This window comes from Pelobates fuscus, chromosome 1 (assembly GCF_036172605.1).
Source record: "Pelobates fuscus isolate aPelFus1 chromosome 1, aPelFus1.pri, whole genome shotgun sequence".
Taxonomy (NCBI): Eukaryota; Metazoa; Chordata; class Amphibia; order Anura; family Pelobatidae; genus Pelobates; species Pelobates fuscus.
This window is the reverse complement of record NC_086317.1, coordinates 262,515,611-262,540,587: the sequence shown is the minus strand read 5'-3', so window position 1 is coordinate 262,540,587 and position 24,977 is coordinate 262,515,611. Positions and strand designations below refer to the sequence as shown.

The window sequence follows — 24,977 nt, the reverse complement described above, 5'->3', positions numbered from 1 at the left end:
CCTACTTTCTTATCAAGTGTGAAGGAGATGTCCTTGCTGATCAATATTGAAACTCCTCTCTTCTTTTTTGCGTAGCCTACATGGTACCCAATAGGGTAGAATTTAGACGAAAATCTAGGCATTTTATTTCTGAGAAAGTGTGTTTCTTGGTAGAAAGCTATGTGAACTTTTAGTTTCTTTGCTTCGGCTAGAGCTAATCTCCTTTTATGTGGTGAATTGAGCCCTTTGGCGTTGAGTGAAAAAATCGTTAGAGCCATTTATGTTGTGTATTAATGCTGTCCCTAACTCTGTTAGGTGTATATCACTCCAACCCGGAGTTAATTAGTTTATACATATAACCGTTTTTTGTCGGTTGTACAGTAAGAGTCGAGGAGTATTGTCTTGTCCTTTCCTGTGACCAGTCAGGTAGTTTTCTTGTAGGTACCATGAAATAGGTGAACCTTGAGGAGGGGTGGATAGCCAAGTGGCAACTTTGTACAACATGGATTACAGACGTTTTCCGTCTGTTACTGAGAAATGATCTTGCGGCTCTATGGAGCCAAGGTGGGGGAGGTTGTTTGTGAGTTTTGAAAAACTGCCAAATACCCTTGTGGTATTACATGCTCTCGAGGCAGTCTGGGAGCTAGAGTGTTAGGCTGTCTGACTATATACGGTTCTACGTGTACATGTAGCATTCCTGTCTGGTAATATGTCATTAAAACAGTAAAACATAATTATCAACTCATAACAAAACATCAAATGCATTCAGGTATATATGCTCACGTATCTCTATGACTGTGAACCAAGTCCATGTTAGAGAACGGCAACCAGCATTTTTTTAACTCAGTTTCTGTCACTTGTGTTTAGACATAGATATCCAGTCTTTGGACACTTTTGTAGGTGATTTGCGGTTTTTGTCAGGTGGGTCCGCCTTCTCCTGGGGTGCAAAGGGCAGGTTCCAGTCCTTCAGCAATTGGACGCCTTCTCTGGCAGTATGAATTTGATGCTCCACTCTGTTCCTCCTGACAATGATCCAAGTGGGGTAGCCCAATTTGTATGGCATATTAGCGTCCCTTAACGCTTTGGTGACCGGTGCCATATCTCTGTGTTTAACCAGTGTCGTTGCCGACAAATCTGTGAAGAGTTGTATGCCAGCATATACACTTGGGATGTTATCTTTATTCCTTGCCGCTCTCATGACGCTTTCTTTGGATGTGAAGTAATGTACTCTAGTGAGTACATCTCTAGGTATGGAGGCTGCAATGAACCTTGGCCTGGGTAGCCTGTGAATACGATCCAGGCGTAGATCTGCCTCTGTAAGACCTTGGCATAGTGTTTTGAACATATTTATGGTGAAGTCCTGCGATTCCGATGGCTTGATATCCTCTGGGATGCCGCGCAGGCGTATGTTGTTTCTTCTGTTGCGGTCTTCATGATCCGCTACTTTTGCAGTCAGTGCATCAATTTTAGCCCCAAAGGAGTCATAGGCCTCTGCTAGTTTATTATGGGCCTCTATGATTTCATCAGTTTTATCTTCCAATGTAGTTGTATGCTCCCCTATGGCTTTAATGTCGGCTGTAACATCACGGGCAAGCTTGCTGAATTCTGTTTGCAGATTGTGTTGCAGCTCCTGCAGCATTCTGTGTAGCGGGGATTCAGAAGCTGGCGCTGAATTCCCCAGTGAGATAGAGGTGCTGCCGCTCCGATCGGAGCACGCTGCTGGCGATGTGGGGCCTCCGCTGCCATCTTGGGCCCGGTTCCTGGGCGGTGTGAGAGTTTTAATTTGCAGCTCTGCCGGGCGTAGTTTCGCTTTTTTTTGCCGTCCGTAAGGACATTGTTGGTTTGTCCAGCTTACTGCTCTATTTTGGTGCCAAGTGTGGTGTATCACCAAATTAATATATATATTACACAAGGTTCGTCTACATTAAAAGGTATTTATTTAGAAGGCAACAACACAATACTATAAATGTATCACAAACACACAGCCCAGACCCACGGAGCAACAACCCTTTTTAAATCTATCTATCTATCTATATAGTAATCCCCTTCCCCACACGTTTGATCTCACCCACGGTTAGGCCTTCACATCTAGTAATGTCTCACTGCTGCAAGTTTGACATCACATCCACCAAGGAAGAAAAGGAAGCAACAGAGTGTAACATGGTTCCCCATGCTAGCACATGGCGTCTGCCCACGTCTGCTCTGCAGCACAGAGAGGAATGAGGATAGGGGGAAGTGGTTATCTCTTTCCTGACTTGTAAAGGTATTGAATTAGCCAATTACCATATCAAAGGGTAAAGTTATCCCCCTGTAAGAAAGATCTACATGAACTTGGTCACATGACCCCTGGTCACCATATTAGTTTGATGACAGAATGTCACCACACCAAGTAAGGCTGTTTATGCTCGTTTACTGGTATGCGCGGTTTTGAAATTCTTTATTTTTGTAGTGCAAACAAAAAGTACAGGCTGCTCCGGTATGCCACAACAGCATATGCAGGCAATATTTAGTACAGGCTGATACAATGAAATGGCATTGTTAAATCTGCACAATTTTTAGTGTTGGTAGAGGATTTGTCAAAAAGCTTAAGGTTAGGTTTAGTAAGATTACCGTAGGCTAGTTACATTATAAAGCAGAACGTTGCACTTTTTTATGGTATATTATTAACATGCTAAATAAACAGGCTATGCAAAATGTCTGACCGCAAGTGTAAACGGAGGAGAGTCCTAATTTTTTCTATTGTTATGGACAAGTATTTTACTCATGTAGAGACCTCTGATGTGATGCACATAGGTAGTCCAGCGCTCCAAGCTTAAATCGTAATGGTCACAGCAGAATAAGAGTCTGCGCGATCTGTATAGACTTAATGATAAGGCATCAGTCTGTCCCTCAATGAGGCAGCGAAAGTCAGCCGGCTCTCATAGTCGGCAAGATCATGGCACTTACTGGAGAGTCACTGGGGAGAGGACTGAGTCGGGTCATCCTCCTGTGCTGTGTGTTGTTTTTGGAGGGGAGCTCTGGTCTGTTCGACTTCCACGTTGTTTTCAGCCGACTCCCGTCGCGGGTATCTCTGGGTTGGGCAGCATAGTGAGGTACAGGATTCCCCCTTCTGTAAGTCGTGGGGGGGCTCTCCGCCTGTGGTTCCCTCCCGCAGCTGACCTCCCCGCTTCTCGGTCAGCGTCGTGGCCTGTACCGTGGGTTCTCCTGTGCTGGAGCACATCACCCTGGGTATAGGATGCTGGGTCATTGGAGGGCGAGTGAATCGGGTGTACCGGTGGGTCTCACTTCGGTGCTTGGTGTCCAGGTAGCCTTGCGCTGTTTCCCGCCGTGCTGATCTGCGGCTTGTTCTGGAGACTCGAGGGAGATTTACTCCAAAGTGGCGTCGGATTGCCGGGCGGATCCATTCCGCTACTGCTTGCATCACTTGCTTGAAGAGCAGTCTCCGGGCGTGTAGCTGTATCCAGATGCTGGCTCTGAGTCGTCCGTAGAACTCCAGTGTATGCTTGGGGGGTTCGGTAAGTGCTTGCTTCGTTGTGGGCTGCTTCCGAGCCGCCATCTTGATTTACTTGATTTCGCTTTACTCTGGGCTTCGCCGCTTGGTCAGCCGTCATTGTGGGGGTAGTCGCCCCCAGCGAGGACCGGGATATCCCCCGCCGGTCCAGAGGGGGGGGTGGCAGGGCAGTGTTTGATTGCCGCGTGTGAGGAGGTTCTGTGCCGGGAGATCGGCCGCTTCCCCCAGGCCTCAGGCTCCATTCTGGTGTAGGCCGCGTGGCCGCTTCAGGCGCTTGTGTTATGTTTCGTTGCAGGACGGGTATCATTTTGTTCCCCGTGTGGTCCTGGTTCTGTTTTTGGGCTTCTTGTGTAGTTGGCTTAGTTTGGGTAGTCATGAGGGTTGTTTTAATGCCTGCTGGTGCAGGAGCCCTCAGAAAGTGCGTCCGGCCATTTTGGCTGTCAGGCCCCGCCCCGTTTACTTGCGGTTTTGATAGTCACCCTCATCGGAGCTGGGAGCTTACGCGTCCATGTTCGCAGGCTGCCAGGCCACGCCCCTCCTGATGTGACCATTTTTTAAAGTGCGTATATGCTGCTGTGATAAAACAGATAGCAGGGTTATTTACTAACGTTTGAATGGCCTCCTATAAATGGCAAAAGCCAGACATTCTTCACTTTAAAGGATCATTGAATCATTCTGGCACTGCCCCTGATCTTCCTCTTTGTCAGTCTCAGCCAATCCTACGGGGAAGCACTGTGATTGGATCAGGCTACCACATGTCAGCAGACTGCTTGTTTTTCTGAGTCTAACAGCATGCAGATTTACAGCTTCTGGCTTGAATACAGTAAGATTTTTTACTATATTTATGGAGGCATGAGGGGCCCAGGGGGGGCTAGATGGTGGTGTTAACACTATAGGGTCAGGAATACATGTTTGTGTTCATGACCCTATAGTAATCCTTTAATAATGAGATTGAATAATACTCGGATTTGAGTTGGGCCAGACTGCTTTAGTCAAGACCTGGTTACTTAAAATGTCTGAACTGTTTTGCGGGAAAATAGTTTAACGTAAAAAAAAGGTGCTTGCTGCCAAAGTAAAAACTATATACCGTATATACTCGAGTATAAGCCGAGTTTTTTAGCACATTTTTTGTGCTAAAAAACCCCAACTCGGCTTATACTCGAGTCAGAGTCTGTATTATGGCAATTTGCATTGCCATAATACAGACTGGGGGAGAGGGGGCTGCAGAGAGCGTTACTTACCTGTCCTGCAGCTCCTGTCAGCTCTCTCCTCCTCCGCGCCGTCCGTTCAGCACCTCGGTCAGCTCCCAGTGTTAATCGTGCGAGAGCCGCGGCTCTCGCGAGACTTACACTGGGAGCTGACAGAGGGAGCTGCACGGACGGCGCGGAGGAGGAGAGAGCTGACAGGAGCTGCAGGACAGGTAAGTAACGCTCTCTGCAGCCCCCTCTCCCCCCCACTGAACTGCCAATGCTGGACCACCAGGGAAGGAGCCCCCCTCCCTGCCATGTATCAAGCAGGGAGGGGGGACGAAAAAAAAATAATTAGGGATAATAAAAAAATTATAATAATTAAATAATAAATAATACAATAATAATAATTAAATTAAATAAATAAAAATAATAAATAATAAAAAAAATTAAAATAAAAAAAAATAAAAAATAAATTGCCCACCCCCCACCAAGGCTCTGCAACACACACACACACACACTGCATTCATACACACACACACACAGCACTCATACACTGCATTCATATACACACGCTGCACTCATACACACACGCTGCACTCATACACACACGCTGCACTCATACACACACGCTGCACTCATACACACACGCTGCACTCATACGCACACGCTGCACTCATACGCACACGCTGCACTCATACGCTCACGCTGCACTCATACGCTCACGCTGCACTCATACGCTCACGCTGCACTCATACGCTCACGCTGCACTCATACGCTCACGCTGCACTCATACGCTCACGCTGCACTCATACGCTCACGCTGCACTCATACGCTCACGCTGCACTCATACGCTCACGCTGCACTCATACGCTCACGCTGCACTCATACGCTCACGCTGCACTCATACGCTCACGCTGCACTCATACGCTCACGCTGCACTCATACGCTCACGCTGCACTCATACACTCACGCTGCACTCATACACACACGCTGCACTCATACACACACGCTGCACTCATACACACACGCTGCACTCATACACACACGCTGCACTCATACACACACGCTGCACTCATACACACACGCTGCACTCATACACACACGCTGCACTCATACACACACGCTGCACTCATACACACACGCTGCACTCATACACTCACGCTGCACTCAAACACTCACGCTGCACTCAAACACTCACGCTGCACTCAAACACTCACGCTGCACTCAAACACTCACGCTGCACTCATACACTCACGCTGCACTCAAACACTCACGCTGCACTCATACACTCACGCTGCACTCATACACTCACGCTGCACCCATACACTCACGCTGCACCCATACACTCACGCTGCACCCATACACACACGCTGCACTCATACACACACGCTGCACTCATACACACACGCTGCACTCATACACACACGCTGCACTCATACACACACGCTGCACTCATACACACACGCTGCACTCATACACACACGCTGCACTCATACACACACGCTGCACTCATACACACACGCTGCACTCATACACACACGCTGCACTCATACACACACGCTGCACCCATACACACGCTGCACTCATACACACGCTGCACTCATACACACGCTGCATTCATACACTCACGCTGCATTCATACACTCACACTGCATTCATTATACACACACTGTAAATAAATATTCAATTAATATATTTTTTTTAGGATCTAATTTTAAAATTTAGAAATTTACCAGTAGCTGCTGCATTTCTCACCCTAGTCTTATACTCGAGTCAATAAGTTTTCCCAGTTTTTTGGGGTAAAATTAGGGGCCTCGGCTTATATTCGGGTCGGCTTATACTCGAGTATATACGGTATATAATGTGTTAAAAAAAAAAAAAAAAAAAAACTAATTCCTGTGGTGGCTAATATATCTCTAGAATACTGCAAGGATAACCTGAGAACCTGCCTTATGCCCACACTCGCCATGCTGCAGATGAGGGGCTTGTCTAATAAGCTATGAGCAGCCAGCTGCTGCTATGAAATATAAACCATAGGTGATAGATATATATAACGTGTATTAAATAAATATGGGAGGGTGACAGCACTTTGTCCCCCTTTCCACTGATTTATTGGCCCCATCTTCAACGGTTGCAATGTGGTTTAACCCCTCAAGACAAGATCAGTTTCTTGACTTTCCTGCCACCATAAAAACTTCATTGAGATGATGTTGTTTATAAAACAAACTTATAGTCTTGAGGGGAAAGAAAACAACAATCTTTATTGCGGCCCTAATGGCTCCCTTCTTGCAATTTGCAAATGTGCGCACTGTCCACCCCTCTTTCCCCTTTAAGTAAATAGTGCTCATCTCGTTTCCAGTGCCGTGACTTCTTCTCTGCATCTTCCAGCTTCTCCGTTGTTAGCAAACATGCTGACATTACCTGCAATCTTATGGAAAAGCAATGGATTGGAGAGCACATGCATGGCAAAACTTCACACTCCTCCAATCAAATGCTGCAATCAGTAGCATTTAATTACATGGACCAGTTTTATTCACTTATAAAGATGGAAACACCTCTAGTGGCTGTCAGGAGGAGACTTGCTTAACCCCCTTAATGCTCAAAACCCCAATGTTTTACATTGAAGGGTTAAAAGTACAGGTCCACTGCACCCAGACCACTTCATTGAGATGACGTGTTCTGGGTGACTTTAGTAATATCTATCACCTATGGTTTATATTTCATAGCAGCAGCTGGCTGCTCATAGCTTATTTGACAAGCCCCTCATCTGCAGCATGGCGAGTGTGGGCATAAGGCAGGTTCTCAGGTTATCCTTGCAGTATTCTAGAGATATATTAGCCACCACAGGAATTAGTTGTTTTTTTTTGTTTTTTTTTAACACATTATATACGTATATAGTTTTTAAACAGGAGAAGTAATGAGGAGAGCTCCTCGTATTACCGGGGTGCTCCACCTCACCACTACTACCCCTTGATAGATATCCAATAGTACAGGCTTAAAAACTGACAACCTTTATTGAAACAAAAAAATAATAATTATGATAATAATAATATAAATCTCCAACACACTCACAAAAATTAGTGAACAACACACACCCTCATACACCATGAGTAGTGAAAAATAAAACAAAGACTAGAGACTAAACATCTAACTGGTAAAGTATTCAAGCATTTTCCTTGTGTAAGCAGATAAGTCACAATATATCAGAGCAGTGCAGCTCAATACAAATATGTCACAGTATATCAGAGTAGTACCACTCTTGTACAGAAAACAGACTCAGTCACTACACTTAACATATGTCATAAATCCCTTTGGTATAGTTTAAAGTTAAAGATCTCTTTGGGGGTATCCTGCTAGCTGTAGTCTCAGTCAGTAGAAGCCATGACCAAAAACGTTAAGTCATAGCTAAATAATAATGGTGATGTAAATCCAGGTCGTCCTGCTCAGGTCGCCCAACGCGCGTTTCGGCCTATGTTCTACTATATATACTACACCACTCTGTTTTTTATCCATTGATCTGCTATTTTTTCTGACTTATGAAACATTTATTTATTTATTTTTCACTTTGTTTCCTTTTTTCTGAGGTTAATTCTCTCCACTCCTATTAACCCTCCCTTATCCTCCCACATGTGTGGATATGCCATTAACAGATAAACTTGTGGAATTGTAAAAATGAGACTTTCCCGCCCTCCCCTTCCCTAGTGCCACTTATGGGTAGTGTGGATGGGAGTACCATTACACTACATATATACAGTGGCCCCTTATATTAATTTGTTGTGGATATGCCATTAATAAAAATACCTGTGGACAGTACAAAATGAGAATCTTTTTTTACATATATACAGTGGCTCCTCATATTAAAATGGATGAAGGGTAATTCCCTCCAGTAATATACTGTTGGATGGAGGCATGTGTATATATGTTTCTGTATACATGTCTTTCTAATGGAAAGGGGGTTTCGTGTATGTGTATGTATATATACATACACCACTGCCCACAAGAATTCAATTGGGGCTATAATCTATATCTAAGACTCATTTTAGAGTCAATTCCAAAGTTAAACTACCCTTCTACGAAGAGGAATCACGTCCTGAATTCTACTAAGCACAAATCCTAAGTGCGTGCGCATGCGCAAGCAATTTGCTACGGTCATGCGCACTTCATTCATGGACAGTGATTACACTCCTCGCACAGCCGGGATCAGCTGTTTGGCGGACACGTTCGAATCCCTCCTCCCGTGGACAGGTAGGAGGGTCCTTAGTGGTGTGGGTATTTAAGGAGCTAAGGGAGGTTGTCACACTGCCAGCTACCTGCCCTTGAGAAAGGCGGTTATACCGCCGAAACGCGCGTTGGGCGACCTGAGCAGGACGACCTGGATTTACATCACCATTATTATTTAGCTATGACTTAACGTTTTTGGTCATGGCTTCTACTGACTGAGACTACAGCTAGCAGGATACCCCCAAAGAGATCTTTAACTTTAAACTATACCAAAGGGATTTATGACATATGTTAAGTGTAGTGACTGAGTCTGTTTTCTGTACAATGGACTCTGTTTAGACAGCACTTTCTTTAACCAATTTGTTTCCTCTATCTCTCATCTCCCTATCCTTTCGATTTAACTTCTACTAGACTTAATATTAGGAGGTTTTTCTCCTTACTGCTGGAAGTCAATGTTCAATTAGGGATCTGTTGGAAGAGTTTTTCTGTGTTTGTCATTTATTTACTTATTATTTTTTATTTCCTTTTTTCCCTACTTGATCCATGCAAAGGGGAGATCTCCTGCTATATATTACAATTAACTATTAACAGGCTGGTTTTCCTTGATACACAATTTTTTGTCAGTGTGCTCAATTGTCTCACTTAATTATACAAGAGTGGTACTACTCTGATATACTGTGACATATTTGTATTGAGCTGCACTGCTCTGATATATTGTGACTTATCTGCTTACACAAGGAAAATGCTTGAATACTTTACCAGTTAGATGTTTAGTCTCTAGTCTTTGTTTTATTTTTCACTACTCATGGTGTATGAGGGTGTGTGTTGTTCACTAATTTTTGTGAGTGTGTTGGAGATTTATATTATTATTATCATAATTATTATTTTTTTGTTTCAATAAAGGTTGTCAGTTTTTAAGCCTGTACTATTGGATATCTATCAAGGGGTAGTAGTGGTGAGGTGGAGCACCCCGGTAATACGAGGAGCTCTCCTCATTACTTCTCCTGTTTGTTCTGTATATATAGGGTTATGCCCTTTACTACCCCTGTAACCCCATTACTCCCCGCCAGAGTTCTCTTTGGCTGGTAGTTTTATTTTTTATATATATAGTTTTTACTTTGGCAGCAAGCACCTTTTTTAAGTTAAACTATTTTCCCGCAAAACAGTCCCGCACCGCATTGTCCCACCTCCATTTCACCATTGTTTCTCCCACAGTCTCTGATTTGGCCAGGTTGGAGATGTTTCCCCAAGCAGGGCAAACCTTCTCCATGACCCCGACACATTGGATCGAGTGACATCAGTCTCTATGTTCCTATACTCCCTTGCCAGCGCAAGCAGCGTCAGCTAGGGAGTTACTATAGTAACCACAGAGCATGCACTGTGGTTTCTATATGTGGTGAACAGAAGGACCTTCTGTTGATGGGCTCTTGTATGCTTCTTTATCAATCAATTCTTTGGCATAGAGTCTGCAGGGGGCATAGGAGGTAAGTTTTATTTGTTTCAAATTGTCCCTCGCGGCCACCGTCATCTTAGTCCTGATGTTCTGTTCAGCTCCTGGCGCTTTAGTTTCCAGGAGCCACGTTAGTGCTCATTATGTAACACACACACACACACCGGCAGATACACTGACATACAGTGACACACTCAGATACACATGCTAAAATACAGATACACACTGGCACATGCACATACACATTGACACACAGACACACACACACAATGGAATATACACTCAAATACACACTGACATACAGATACACACACTGGCAGATACACTTAGATACACACACTGGCACACACACATACTCTGATATACACGCTGACATACACACAGATGCACACAAACACGTCATACTTTATATATTTGCAGCCACCCTCTTGTCAGCTTACCATTGTGTCCAGGAGGGTGGCTTGCTTAGGGTTCTGGTGCTGGCTGAGGCTGATGGAGTGAGCATGCAGCAGCTTACTCCAGCCTGTCTTCTGCCTCCATGCTGCTGTGTGCGCCTCAGCGGCAGGCAGCGAGGAAGTGACAGCCTGTCACTTCCTCCCAGCTTCACAGACGCTGCCCAGGAGGAATGAAGGGAGGGGGGGCCGGCCGATACTACATACTGAGTATTATTTTGGCGCTGCAAATCATATTCCATATCCTGGAAATCACACACAATCTGACGTACATTGTATGTTATATTGTGTATGTGATTTCCGGGATATTGTATATGATTTGCGGGTGTCAGGAAGCCGCATTCAAAATGTGGGACACTCCCGGAGCTACCAGGAGCCTTGGGATGTCTGAAATAATAAAAACCACGAATATCAGGGGGGCGGAGCTAAGCTGCCATGCTTAGCGGTCGCACTGGAGAAGAGCTCCGGGCAAAAATGCTATCAAACAGCTGAAATCAGGGCAAAAACTTACCAAATCGACTGGAGGAGGGAGCCCTAACATTACAGAGCCAAGCGCCAAGCATCCCGACCGGGGGTAGACCTGAGGCCTACCAGACAAAGCGAGGGACTGCAGCCACCCGCCTGGAGGTCTCCCTGGCATACTTCCTTCCCACCCCCTGCTGGAGAGGGATATCCCGGCAACTAAAGCATGAGACACAGCGACTAAAACACAGAAGTGACTGTCCTACACAGCTGGAACAGCACTAACGATCATTGGGTCACTGGGAAGCAGCTAAGATGGCCGCCCAGCGAAGGCCCCAAAAACGAAGCACCCATGCTCAACCACCCACGAATATTCGACAAACTCTGCGAGAGCCTCTGGACTATGCTAAGTGAACGCGGAATGGCTTACCATCATTGAAACTAGTGGCCACGTGGATCCATCTAGCAACCAGGCGGCGTCACTACAGGCATCCACCACAAGCACCTAGAAAAGCAACCAGACCCCGCAAACACTGCTGAGACCAAGGGCGGGAAATGACGCCATATTGCAGGGGCGAACGCAAAGGCCCCCGCATTCAAGAGAACAAGACTGCCAAACCAGTCGCCAACACAACCCATTCACCAGCTCCGAGAACCGGCGCCCAGCAAAGCCCATCTCCGTCCCTCCAAGTCAGAGCTGCAAACCGGGGAGCTACACGTCTGAACACTCTGCTGAATACTGATGGAGCGGAGCCCCAACGCAGGTACGCCTTTGAGGACAAAAGACACGTCCATGCACTGGGCATCGGCTGAGGGACCTGCCTTGGTATCTCTCAAGTGAACATGCCACACTTGCATCTGGAGGGCACGTTCACAGCGGGCAACAGCCGTTGACATATGAACTACCTACACCACGTAAGTATAACATAGACTGAGTTAAGCAATTGCCACTAGGCACTCTAATGGCGACCGGAGCATCTGGGAGGCCCCAGGACCTTTTCTTTTCTTTCTTGGTTTAAAGCTGTTTACTTTTACGCAAAGACTCGTAAATATGTTTGATTGTTAGCATTGTACCACAGTTCGTTATGACCGCACATGCAACACGCTTTGTCTCAACCTACACACATATAAATGATACACTGTTAACTTGCTTAGCATGCCCTACAAACGTTGACTTAACTGAACTGCTCATATATATGAACGCTAACCTCATAATTTGTCTAGCATACACTATAACATGAAGCACTATGCTTAAATCTGAATCCGCGTCCTCCTCACGTAACTGGGCCAGAGTAGGTATGCAAGACCTGCTATTCATCTTGTTTTTGATACACCATAAAATAGGGCACGGCTCTGCCTTACTATGTAGCTAACACTAGGTAATACTACTCCTGCACAACCATTTACACGAGAAAGGCAACACTCGCTCCGTAGCATCCTGACCCAGCTAATTAAAAAACGCAATTCTATTAAGCGACTCACAATACTACATCGACTACACTAGTCTACTGGTATAGCTACCGTTACACATGACACAGCATCTTAACTTTCTTTTATTTCATGATCGGAAAGATAAGCGATGTTATTTTAGTTTAGCTTATTTTATGATATGAATATGCCTAAGTCAGAACAACCGAAACTGTGTAATGCATAACTTAAATATATAAAAATGTGCAAAGTCATCTTTACCCCTTCCTGTTAAAATGTTTTATAATACGCTGGAGGAGTGCCTTTGGGGTACCTCACAAGCGACTGTACTTTGCTTATGCACTTCAAAAATAAAGAATTATAAAAAAAAAACATGAATATCTTGAGATTCAGAATATCTGTGAATTGTATTTTGGTATCTATTCACTAAATGGAGAGTTTAAAACCAACTTCAAAAGTTATATGTAGCCATGCAAATTTGCATATCCTGCTCAGGCACACAGTATTTGTATATATATATATATATTACATATATATGTAATGGAAACAAGTACACACCACATAGTATTACTGCACTTCTTGTCCCCTCTCACCAGTTCATGCTGTGTTAAGTGTGTATTGGATTGATAAGTAAAGTAGCACATCCTATAACCATGAGGTGAAAATTGTTTTTAAAACTCAGGACACTAGGTGGCACTGTAGCCTAATTTTTATAAATTCAATATTATTGACTGTTGCCACCATGTTGATCAATTATATGAACCAACAACATCAGGTTAAAGTTGATCTGTCCAACAAAAAACAAAACTTAATATATCAGAGCTCAGCATTTGTACAGAGCTACCAGAGAGGCCTTAAAGATGAGCTTCTGATTTTCTGGAGGAAGGATAAAAGAAAATTAGGAATTTTGGCTTAGGCAAGACTGGAAAGTGCAATCGGTACCCTGTTTTTACCAGATTTATAATCCATTAATTGCTCGTAATTTTTGAAAATAACAAGGCCAATACAGGTAGGTTCTTCTATTTCTATACTGGAAATTTCTGTAACCAGGTTTCCAAGAAAACTTCTTGTATTGAGGAAGGGCATCTGTTTAATGATCTTCTCCAAAGGAGACCTGATCAGCTTCTGTTTTTCTCATGGGAGTTCACAAAGGACCGATTTTGAGGTCTGAAGACGAGAAGAAAACTCTCGAAATCTTGTCTTTGAAATCTTATGTTAGTCCCCCCCCCCCCCCCAGAAAAGGTATCATTGCATACTTCAATACTCTGGTATTTGGGCATTTTTTTCTACTGGACTGATATGGCTAATCCAATCTACACTAATATATATAAATGCAGGGTGTGTTTGTGTAGTGTGTATAGTGAATGCAGGGTGTGTTTGTGTAGTGTGTATAGTGAATGCAGGGTGTGTTTGTGTAGTGTGTATAGTGAATGCAGGGTGTGTTTGTGTAGTGTGTATAGTGAATGCAGGGTGTGTTTGTGTAGTGTGTATAGTGAATGCAGTGAGTATTTGTGTAGTTTGTATAGTGAATGCAGTGAGTGTTTGTGTATATATAGTGAATGCAGTGAGTGTTTGTGTAGTGTGTATATATAGTGAATGCAGTGAGTGTTTGTGTAGTGTGTATATATAGTGAACGCAGTGAGTGTTTGTGTAGTGTGTGTCTAGTGAATGCAGAGTGTATGTAGTGTGTGTGTCTAGTGAATGCAGAGTGTATGTAGTGTGTGTGTCTAGTGAATGCAGAGTGTGTGTCTAGTGAATGCAGAGTGTGTGTCTAGTGAATGCAGAGTGTGTGTCTAGTGAATGCAGAGTGTGTGTCTAGTGAATGCAGAGTGTGTGTCTAGTGAATGCAGAGTGTGTGTAGTGTGTGTGTCTAGTGAATGCAGAGTGTATGTAGTGTGTGTGTCTAGTGAATGCAGAGTGTATGTAGTGTGTGTGTCTAGTGAATGCAGAGTGTATGTAGTGTGTGTGTCTAGTGAATGCAGAGTGTATGTAGTGTGTGTGTCTAGTGAATGCAGAGTGTATGTAGTGTGTGTGTCTAGTGAATGCAGAGTGTATGTAGTGTGTGTGTCTAGTGAATGCAGTGTGTGTAGAGTGTGCAAAGTGAATGCATTGTGTGTAGTATGCGCAAAGTGAATGCATTGTGTGTAGTATGCGCAAAGTGAATGCATTGTGTGTAGTATGCGCAAAGTGAATGCATTGTGTGTAGTATGCGTAAAGTGAATGCAGTGTCTTTGTGTAGTGTGTGTGTATATAATGAATGCAGAGTGTGTGTATAGCGTGTGTATATAATGAATGCAGTGTGTGTATATAATGAATGCAGTGTGTGTTTGTATAGTGTGTATATAATGAATGCAGAGTGTGTGTGTTTTTGTAGTGTGTGTGCATACAATGAATGCAGTGTGTTTTTGTAGTGTGTGTGTATAATGAATGCAGTGTTTGTATAGTGTGTGTATATAATGAATGCAGAGTGTGTGTTTGTATAGTGTGTGTGTGTGTGTGTGTGTGTGTGTATGTATATATATACACAATGCAGAGTGTGTGCTTGTGTGTTTCTGAAGGGATGTAATTAGTGTGGGGGGTAAAAATTTTAATATTTATGTTTAATGTGTATTTCTCCCCTCCCCTTACCTGTTACCTGGCCAGGGAGGGGGATATAGTATTCCCTGGTGGTCCAGTGGCTTGTACTGAGAAGTGGGAGGGCCCGCAGCAAGCTGTGACTTACCTTCCCTTCAGCTCCCATGTCAAATATCGCGACCCTTAGTGCCGTGCGGAGCGTTGCCATGATAACCCGTGGCAACGCTCTGCGGCCATGGGACTTGTGAGATTTGACATGGGAGCTGAAGGTAGCTGCTTGGAAGGTAAGTCATAGCTTGCTGCGGGCCCTCCCAGGACCGCCAGGCTTATAATGGGCCCAGCTGTCCTGGGAGGTATTATCGGCAATATCAGTATCTCTATTGGCCGATAACGATATTGCCGAAAATACCAAATATCGGCCAATAATATTGGTAAAACCAATAATCGGTCGATCCCTAGTTTGAATCCCAATCAGACCATCTCACCAGTACCAAAAAGCTAAAGATGGAACTGCACTTAATCCATATATGAAGCCTGGGTGCAACCAAACCTGGGGTCAGCACCAAGGCCCAAGAAGTAGTTGAAAATCACTGAAGAAAAAAAGTTCATGACTGAAAAAGACCTTAGGTACGAAACATTGCTGCTGGACACTGTAGTTCAATAAAATGCCGATTTAAGCCTTGAAGTGCCTGAACTTTTTTCTTCAGTGATTTTCATCTCACCAGTAAGCATTGTATACTCTTCCACTAAATGCCATAATGTTACCTAATGTTCTTACTATCTACTGACATAGTTATTTTGTCTCTTTCTGTCCTGTAGAAGCTGGAATCTCAGAGGAAGAGGCTTTGGAATGTCTTCACATTATATTAGCAGGATCCAATCATGACACATCACTGTTAAGACAGAAGCATACTGGCTTAACCTTGCTTGAACAGGAACAAGCTCAAGGATTTATCATTACATTCTGTTCTGCCCTTGATGATCTTTTAGGTGGAGGTGTTCATCTAAGCAAGGTCACAGAGATATGTGGACCACCTGGAGTGGGGAAGACACAACTATGGTAAATGCCTGTCTCTTTAAGATTTTAAATGTTATTCATTGCACAGTACTTAACATGCATTTAAAGAGTTACACTGGGCTTGAATTTACACATCTCTCTGGTATCTGTCATTGCTAGTTAATTGTAGAGAATGCAATTTTATCTATATATTGTTTTTGCAAGATTGCTAGCAAATGTCTAGATTTCTCTAAATCAGAGATTAAAATACAGCCCTCTACGCCTCTTCACAGTCCATTCCGTCAGACCCTGTGCCAATCGGCATAGACATAAAAAGGTTGTGCTCTGCATGTCTGTTATCAGGGAAACCCTCCTGCTTGCCTTCCATGTAAAACAATGCTTGCAAGGAAAGAAGAGAGGAAGGACAGGCTCTGTGTGACAGTAGAGTGGAGAATATGATTTATTGGGGCAACTTTGGACAGGCAATCTGTGAATGGAGTGAGAAAGAACAGATAATTTATTTTTATGTTTTTATATACCACAAAGTCAATACAAAGCAAGTCTGTTCTTCACAAACAGAAATGCAGGAGAGATGTGTCCTACAGCAAGTGTAACATCCACTGAAACAAGATTTATACTCTCATAAGGAGACAGTGATAATGGAAATACATTAAAATATGAGCTTTTAATAGTATGAACGGAAGAAACACTTAACAGTGTAACATTAAAAAAGTGAGATGATCAGAAAACGGCAAATCTATATCTGTCAAGACAAGTTCACTTTAAGGGAATATACAGATAATGCATTAACACGAGATTTATGTATAGTAAAATGACTGAAATAAAAAGTAACAAAAAAAAGAGATGTCCAGCACTCCTTATTGCAAAACAATTATATCCCTTTATTGACAAAACAAGCCGTTGCTTGATAAAGACATGCAGTTGAAATGTTGCTGTTTTGCCAATACATTAATCTAGTTTTTCACATTAAGGAGTGCCTTTTTTTTTTTTTATATTTATCTGGGAAAAGGGAGCTAGAGTCATTGCACCCTTAAGAAAAATAAAAGTGAATGCTATCTTATATCATTATGAAATAAAAAGTAACAGGTGGTCACAAAATAATAACACAAATATATTCTCAAGATATGTTGGGTATAAACCTAACATGTATTTTAAGAATGATTTTTTTTTTTTTTTTTTTTTTGCCACCTGTCTTTTAAATATACAAAGTTTTTTGGGGTCTAATTTTAGTAATAGGTTAGCACTATTTAGTTAATCTACTAAGCCTAGCATATCAGTTATTTATATAACTAGAATTACACACATTTAAATAAAGGCAAAAACTCTGGAAGATTTCTGTTTCACGGGAAATGTTTCCTGTGAGTCTCATCTTCACAACAAGATAGCTGGCCAATTTAAGGTTATGCTAGCTTTAGTGTACTAATAATCTTATTAATAATGACAGGGGGTGAAAATTTTGCATTAACTTTCTTTACAAACTCCATAGAAGCAAAGAAAACACAATAAAGAACCAATCAGAAACAGTCAGTGTATAAGAGGGAACACCTATTCAAAGCACTTCCTCTTTACAAATGCGACATCACAAGTCCATTAAGAAAGGAAACATTAGAAGAGGATTCCAACTTCAGCCTTGAAAACGATAAGGCAATCAAATTCTTCCCATAGACCAGAAAATAAATCAATTTCAATCATACGGAACTGAATGTATGAATATATATAACAGTGAGCAAATATAAACGTGAACATTCTAAACATTTGTGGAACATTATTACCACTGGGTGAAAGTCTTACGAAGAAGGGAAGGGAGTTCCACAGAAGAGGTCCAGCCCTGGAAAAGTCTTGGAGGCGAGCATCAGAGGTGGGAGTACGGACAGAGGAAATACGTAGGTCTTTGGCAGAGCGGAGGGGCCTCGACGGGACATAATTATGTATTAGGGAGGATAGGTAGGTTGGAGCAGCATTATGTAGCAAGCACCAGAATTTTTTTTAAATTGAGCCCTATATCTAACTGGAAGCCAATGCAGGGACTGACAGAGCGGGGAGGCGTGGGAGGTGCGAGTGGACAGGAAAATGAGCCTCACCGCCGCATTCATTATAGATTGCAGCAGTGCAATCTGGGAACATGTAAGACCACTGAGAAGGGTATTGCAGTAGTCAAGGCGAGAGAGAACAAGAGCATGGACCAGCACCTTAGCCGCACCCGGGAATAAATAGGGGCGGATGCGCGCTATGCTTTTGAGATGGAAGCGACAGGATTTGGCGATTAATTGAAAGAGTTAAGGACGTGAGCAGCCATCCAGTTGGTAATTGAAAAGAGGCAGTCAGAGACACGAGTCAAGATGGGCGGAGAGAGATCAGGAGAGGACAGGTAGATTTGCGTGTCATCTGCATAGAAATGATAACGGAAGCCAAAGGAGCTGATAAGTTTACCAAGGGAGGCAGTGTAGATAGAGAACACTGGGATAGGTAGGAGGAGCACCAGGAGAGAGCAGTATCCCGTAGACCAAAATTACAGAGAATGCGAAGAAACTGTTGATGATCAACAGTGTTAAAGGCAGCAGAAAGATCAAGGAGAATTAGGATAGAGTAATGGCCGCGAGATTAAGCAGCAATTAAATCGTTGGATACTTTGGTCACAGCCGTTTCGACAGAATAACCTGCATGGAATCCAGACTAAAGGGGGTCAAGTAGAGAGTTGGATTCAAGAAAGTCAGTCTGGTGTACACAATTCTCTCGAGGATCTTGGAGGCAAATGGCAGTGAGATAGGGCAGTAGTTGGATGGGGAGTTGGGGTCAACCAGTCCGCTATAAAATCTGACACCCCTGGGAAATGTTCTGTCATGATGTTGCGTAAGAGGCAATAGTCCAACATGTTGTTTGTGAACTCCTTTCGTGTCTGGGAGCGTGTGCCTCCCAGATGGTTGGTCCATCCGAAGGAGAATACAGCAGTCGGATTTTTCCTTCACGAGACTTGAATGGTGAAGGACCCGGCTAATAGTTCCAGGCAGTTGATGTGCATCGCATTTTCCTGGGTCATCCATGCTCTCCCCCGTGGACGTGCTCCCATCGGCGGTGCCCCAACCGCATCTGCAGGCATCTGATTCCTGTATCAAGTCTGGGCGACTGCCGAAAATAGCCCGATCATTCCAAGCTTGCATGCAATTGAACCACCATTCGAGTTCCTGACGAATCTTGTCTGTCAGCGGAACCGGTTGGTTGTATGTGGGGTTCCATCTGAGGAAGCGGGCCTTAAGCCGTTGCATGGCACGGTAGTGTTGGAGGGCCGGGAAAGATTGCTTGGATTGAGGAGGACAGTAGTCATACGATTCGGGCGAAGTGTCTGAGTAGAAGGAAGTCTTGTTTGAGTACCCACCCTCCAATGACTGGGAGTCAGGAACTGGACCTTTTGGGCGAGAACCAGTGTAGACTTCGCTCTGTTTACTATGAACCCCAACGATTCCTACAAGTTTACCGTATAGTCGGTATGATGTTGTAGTAATTTGCTCGTCCTGCAGAACAGCAGAATGTCGTCCAGATATATAATGCATCAAATCCATCAAGCTCTAACGAGGGCTACTACCGGTTTCAGTATCTACGTGAAACACCACGTTGCAGAGCTGAGCCTGAAAGGGAGGCATGTGAATTGCCACGGGATAAGGGGGATGTTCCTGCACAGGGGTCGTCTGAAGTTTGATGTGATAACCGCAGACGATCTGTTTTTTCCCAATTCTGGAAAAAAAAGAGAAATACAATAACAGACAATAACAATTGGAGTAGGAACAGTTACATGATGGTGTCTTATCTGTAGGGAATCTGGCACAGGCACGTCCGCGTCCTCCTTGGCCTCTGTCCGATCCCCGGTAGTAGGGATATTGTTGTCTTGAATCCAATTCCAGGTAGAATTGTTGCAGGTGTCCAGTACTGGGGTCCAATTGCCCAAATCAGCTGGTGACACGGCCCCTTTGCCGACCAGCCCTGTCAAAAACATCTCTGGTTGGTTTGCCTTGGAAGATTCTGCACATGGAGATTTGGGCCTTATTTAGAGAGGTGAACACGTTGACGTGCTTGTTTAGCTCCTTCATGACGCCTCTCCAGGAAGTTTTTCCTGTGCCTGGGGGCCTATTACTTTCTCCCCTAGATCTGCCAGTTTGGCGTTGATGCAAAAAAGTGCTGCACAGCACCACATTTGTATTGCCCATAAAGCAGAAAGATTGTTGGGCCCATGCTCTAATATTGTGCGCTCATGCTCGCACCATATCAGCATTGAAGGAGTCTGCCCGGGCGTATGCATCGTCCGCCAGATACATCACGGGGGCCAGTGGCCCAATAGCATCCAGGAGCTTGTCTTGCGCTCTCCTGAAGCTCAATTCGACCCCTTTGTGAGCGTCACTACCTCCTCATGCCATAAATCCCAGCATGAGCTGGTCGAATTTGGGTGTAAAAGCCACTTTGTCTGGCAGTGAAGGTCTAGGGCATTTGGCCAAAAAGTGCATGAACTTAAGGAGGTGTTTGAATGGTGTCCACTCTACAGAGCGAGGATGTCTGATATTCCTTGGGTCAAACATTCTCTGACCCGTTGTATCCAGGAAAATCTCTTGTTCCTGTGCATTGGGCACATCCGTTGCCCATGCACCCTCCTTATTCTGGGGCTCACCCAGAAAGATCTCTCTGACAAAGGTTTTGGAGCCCTAATCACCTTTTTCGGAATCAGAAGTCTCTGTCTGCCACTCGTCCACTATCGAGAGTAAGTGAGGCATATAATGTTCCTCATCCCAGGAATCATCCTGAATTGGTGGAGGGGCAATAGGTGTTGCACTTGAGGGGTGCTTTACCCTTGCCACGGCCAGTCCTGAAGCCCTCGCCCTTCCAATGGTGTTTCGCCGGATGTGATCTCTCTCTGGAGGAATCATCCGACTCATCCAAGTCTTCTCTGCCCTGTGAGCATTTCAAGTTCAGCTTGATGGGATCAGAGGCCATTGGGAACACTTTGGCCATAGCTTTTTCCAGGGATGCAGCAACTGCTGTGTTAATCATGGCTTGGAGGTCCTTAGGGTTCTGAGTATCCTCCATAATCCTTATGTGAGGATTAGTACTTGTAAATAGGCACAGGTAGGAAAGGTAGAGGGACTTGAGTCAGGCTTGCGAAGCCTCACAACTTAGTCACAGCCGATTGGCGTGTGGTGAAAGTAGGCAGACTGTATTATAATTGCTGGGGCTCACCCAGGAAAAAACATCAGCCGAATTGAGGCAAATTGCACTTAATTAATTTGACGCGAACGGAGAAAAGCAGCAAATGGTCTTGTTCACGTCAAACTACCAAATGCGGCACAGTTGAATATACGCAAATAGAGAAAACTGCGAATGGCTCGTTAGTTTGCAAACTACCGAACGCAAAGGAACTGAACAGGTGCGAACGGAAAAATTCAGCGAACAGCCCCGTTCGGTACAAGAGTACTGATGCAAAGGGATTCACCGCCCAAACGCACTGGAAATCAATGCAGACGGCGCGGGAATGTAAGGGGAAAGTGGCGATCATAGCCACAAGAGGGAAGATGGGGAAGACCGCACTTTGAGTTGAGAGGGTCTGGGGAATGAGGGAGCCGAGCCTCAATATAAGACAGGAAAGTATAGCCCCTTAAGAGGAGGGGAAATAAAGAGAGAACCCCACAGTCACCCCCACAGAAAAGGTTAAACACACAATAGGTGTAGGTAAAACAGAAAACAGTGAACAAGTACTCTGACCTGACTTGTGATGGATCAGCAAAGAAAGAGAGCGTGCTTTGAAAATGTCTTCCCTTTTATACAATCTGACGGTTTCTGATTGGTTCTTTATTTCTCCTTTTTTTTCTTTGCTGCAGTGGAGTTAGTAAAGAGAGTTGTAGAGAATGTAAAATATGAAGCCTCCTGTTATAAAAAATGTTGTGCTTGTTTGTGCTTTTTCATAGAAAAGTATGGGAATATCACTGATATCTGTGTGTGTTTTTCCACTCCCAGCCTGATTTTTTCTTGTAATGTATGTAACAAAAAAAAACAACAACTGATAGTGTAATATCCGTCCTAGGCGTGCAAGTCGGAGCTTTATTTAAGCTCCCTGAAAGTGAGTGTACAATATTTAAAGAGACACTATAGTCACCAGAACAACTACAGCTTATTGAATTTGTTCTGGTGAGTAGAATCATTACCTTCAGGCTTTTTGCTGTAAACACTCTCTTTTCAGAGAAAATGCAGTGTTTACATTACAGCCTAGTGATAACTTCACTGGTCACTCCTTAGATAGCTGTTAGAGATCCTTCCTGGGTCATGGCTGTCTAAAATGCATCCAAACATTCAGTGTCTCCTCCCTCTCCATGCAGACATTGAACTTTCCTCAAAGATGATGAGATGCTGATTGGCCAGGGCTGTGTTTGAATTGTGCTGGCTCTACCCCAGATATGCCTCTTTGTCAGTCTCAGACAATCCTATGAAGAAGCACTGTGATTGGATCAGGCTACCACTTCTGATGATGTCAGCAGACAGCTTGTTTGTCTGAGGCAAACAGCATGCAGACCTACAGCTTCAGGCTTAAATACAGGAAGATTTTGCTATATTTATGGAGGCATGAGGGGCCCAGGGGGGCTAGATTGTGTTTTTAACACTATAGGGTCAGGAATACATGTTTGTGTACCTGACCTTATAGTGATCCTTTAAGTTTACTTACTCTATCAAAAAGTTTTAGCTTATTACACTATCAGGTTTTTTTTTGTTTGTTTTTTGTCTTTACATGCATTCCCTACAGGATGTATGTATGTATGTATGTATGTATGTATGTCTTTCTTTTTTTATCATCTATGTGACCAGGATAAGAGTGAAAATAATGCCATAAAGTGAAAATGTATGTTTGATAGATCAAGAGCCCCTTCTTGTTGAGGCAACTGCCTGAGCACAGCTTCACACAACCTCAAACCTGTGAGCCACTGCTGGTACCGACTGATATAGAAAATTTCAACAGCACACTATGTACAACTTGATTGTAAATCATTGAATATATCTAATGCATCACATTTACAATTGCTTAGTTTTGCTGCTTTGGTTTTTGTACACTAGATTATAAAACAAACAAAAAAACTACTTTACTTTTTGAAGGCATTGGGGACATTAGTATTGTGTATGTTAGAACAATCCGTAACTGCTGCTTTGCAACTGTGCACATTTTCAAGTTGAAGTCTATCAGCCGAAATACATTCTTTAATCTAGTTCAAAGCAGCTTTGCATATACTGTGTACTGATGGAATAGAATTCTGTTGTCACTTGCCTCTGTTGAAAACTACATTTGCATGCTGTTCCCTTTCTCTGCATATCAAAAGAATTACTATTTATTTTTCTCGCATTTTACTTATATAGAAAAGAATGTAATAGGCGCTCACTTCAATAAAAAATAAGTTATAGGCAGCGGTAACCAATACAAGGGTTCCCAACCTTGTGAAAAGAAGAATGCAAATGAAAAGGAAAGAGAAACCGCGCCCCATATAATTATTGATAAAATATACGTACATAAAAAGATATTGTATAAACGGTTCACATAAAACCTCAGGAATAAAAACAGAGAGGAAACATCATAGTGCAATATTATTTAGTAGATGGATAAAATAGTGGAGTGAATTAGAGTAATATACACTCACATTTGGTAGAGCTATCCAAGAGCTCTACCGTACTTCGCTTGGACGGAACAATCCCCATCTAAGGATCTATATCGAAGCGGATGACTCCAATATTCCGATATTAGTGACAATATAGAAGGAATATAAAAAGAAACTCCAATAGTGTATGTTCTAGTTGAAATAAATGGAAATAGTACTCTCATTTACTAGAGCAGAAACTTGCTCTAGTATAATCAGCTTGAGTGGTATAATCCCCACCGAAGGATGTAGTAACCAGGAAGTTCAAAAAGTAAAAGGGTAAATATAGCTTTAAAATATATTATTTAATGGCAAATATATAAAACAAAATGGCTATATATAAAAAGAGAGTCCCATTTTGCGCGTTTCGCCCGTCAGGCTTCTTCAGAAGTGTGAGAGTCTTTAAAAAATGTCCTTTATATAGTTAATATACTTATAAGCAATGACTTCCTGGTGTGTTCAATTTCCTGTAATCGCTTGTGGAACGCACGCGTCCTACCGGAAGTGACGCGGCGAAACCACATGAAGTGATACTGTGTGTTCCAGCTTGGAACGCATCGGCGGCCATTTTTGGGACCGTATGCGTTCCATTTCTCAAATGCTGCTCAGCGGTATAGTCATAAGGACTTATTAAGAACAGTAGTATTTCAACAATAGAAATATTTTCACAAGTGTGCTTAGACTCAGCCAGCAGTGTGTTTCAGCCATGTTGGTAAAGGGCACAGTGTGGGAAAAGACATGAAAACGAAATCAATGTTGATCATTACATATTATTTTTCTGTATACACAAATATTTTTTTTGGCAAATAGTATAAGCAAGATGTAAAGTAATGTAAAGGGAAAAAAAGGGGATACAAAAAAAAAAAAAAAACCTTTTCTATATTTCTGCAATGCTCAGCCACACGTACTTTTAAAGGTCTAATTGTTCGTCCAATGTATTGGAGGCCACACGGGCACTCCAACAGATATATCACATTTTTACTATTACAGGTGATTGTCTCTTTAATATTATATATTATACCGGTGTTGTTTGATTT

At 43.3% G+C, this 24,977-nt stretch overlaps 1 protein-coding gene across 1 annotated transcript in view; it reads left to right on the top strand.

Annotated features, from left to right (window-relative positions):
• Nucleotides 1–24,977, top strand: part of RAD51C (RAD51 paralog C) — a 128,864-nt gene that overhangs the window by 13,516 nt on the left and 90,371 nt on the right. The window contains exon 2 of the mRNA XM_063456952.1: nucleotides 16,087–16,327. Within this exon, the coding sequence (XP_063313022.1) occupies nucleotides 16,087–16,327 (241 nt within the window). The remainder of the gene's footprint in view (nucleotides 1–16,086; nucleotides 16,328–24,977) is intronic.